General features: G+C 33.0%; 1 protein-coding gene across 1 annotated transcript; it reads right to left on the reverse strand.

Moving 5' to 3' along the window:
- Positions 1-73: 73 nt before the first annotated feature.
- On the reverse strand, positions 74-1,143 carry NAEGRDRAFT_82353 (uncharacterized protein; the record flags this gene model as incomplete). The annotated part of the gene is made up of 2 exons (XM_002668405.1): positions 1,056-1,143; positions 74-894 (listed from the first exon to the last, which is right to left on the reverse strand). Exon 2 carries the CDS (start codon positions 830-832, stop codon positions 74-76), a length of 759 nt encoding a protein of 252 aa, XP_002668451.1. The 5' UTR covers positions 833-894; positions 1,056-1,143.
- Positions 1,144-1,785: the final 642 nt, after the last annotated feature.

The following is a 1,785-nucleotide window of genomic DNA, read 5'->3' on the forward strand; positions in this document are numbered from 1 at the left end:
TTGATTATTCAAAGATACTACCATATTAGAAGCTTCAATAGCTGTAGAATTGAATAAAGTTTGAATTGACTTGTCATCCACANGTTTTGAAAATTAAAAGTAAAGTTGATTTCATGTCAGCAGTCTTGTTTTTAAATTCATTAATCACAGCTGAGTGACTTGGTTCATCAACATATCCTGTATAGACATGTTTCAACACCACAGCATTTGAACTTTCGAATAGAGAAGTGACCTTTCCAACAGCAATTAAAATATCAGTTGCCTTTGTACTAGCAGTTGCAAATGCAGCAATTGCAACACCTGCCAAAACCAACAAACCAATAACAGTAACCAACATTCCCAATAAACAAGCCAATTTCATTGAAGTCAACTCAACCACACCACAACATGTACGTAAAGTAATTTTACTCTGACTAAATGAACTACCTGATTTACCACTTTCACTTGGTTGTCCAAAACCTACTTGAGATTGTCCAAGTTTCGTATTACCATTCACAGCACTACCAGATTGAATCGTAACTTGTTTCTTTCCATTACTATTATTATTAATATTATTACTACTATTACCAGTGATACTTGTTCCTCCATTTGTTTTGTTGGGATTATTAGGATTGTTGGTAATGAATGTATTTGTGTTCGGTGGTGTAAATTGATATTGTTGATGTTGAGTGGTTGGTTGTTGTTGTTGTTGTTGTAGTGGAGGAGATGATGAAGTTGAAGCCAATTCTATTGAAGTGGGGTTTGTTGTGTTAATAATATTGTTGGAATCATGACTGTTGGAGAGTATTATTGGTGGTGGAGAGGTGGATGTCTCCGGAGAGGTTGTATTCATGATAATGATAATTTAATAAATTATTATATATATATATTATTATTTGTATTATTATTATTAATCTAGATTTAAAAGATATATTTGATGATGATTTTATATTATTAAAATATAATAAATAAATATTTGATGATCATCGTGATGATGATGATGACGGAGATAAATCCGATGATGATGGCGCGATTTTGTGTTGGTTTATACTGTTAAATATTAACTAAAAACCTACCACGAGTTTTATCTATATTGTTAAATGTTTGGCAGTTGTGCAATTACTACTGTTGTGTTGTTGGTGTGTTGGCTTGGACTTTTCTTTGGAGTCTGACGAGGTTGTTGCATGTTGAATGGTTTGATAACCTAGAAGAGCATGGCTTGTCATTTTATGGACAGTTGATGGGAATTAAGTTTCGAATAAGTATGAGAAAGTTTGGGAATTGGTTTACTAATTGGACGGCAATGATGGATTGTGAAGAATTTCGGATGAGATTTGTGAATGGCTTTTGCTTATTTGCATGTTTCGAATAATCGTGCAACTTTCTTCAAAAAAAAATAGATAAAGAAAGAGTCTAACAAATCGAAACAGGTACCTGTTTAAAGAGTGTTATCATCGCAGTTATCTTTGGTACGATATTTGGATAAAAATCATTGTAGTTCGATTGTAATAAGTTTGTAATGAATATTTCGAATACCAAATAATTTATTCTAAACCCTTATTGATATTTATGCAATTCAGGATCTTTCAACAACCTTTCCATGTGCTCTCTCCACAAACTCAATTGAATAACTAAACTACCCTTCTCAACACCTTCCACAATTTTGAACACGCCATCCAAAATTGTTGGAATTTCACCAACGAAAATTGGACTTTCGTTTGAGAATTTCAAATCGAATAGATTGAATGCAACCCATGAGGTGGCGAAAACATCAGTTCCAAATAGGACATGCATGTCTGATGGTCT

This window comes from Naegleria gruberi (assembly GCF_000004985.1).
Source record: "Naegleria gruberi genomic scaffold NAEGRscaffold_238, whole genome shotgun sequence".
Lineage (NCBI taxonomy): Eukaryota > Heterolobosea > Eutetramitea > Acrasida > Naegleriidae > Naegleria > Naegleria gruberi.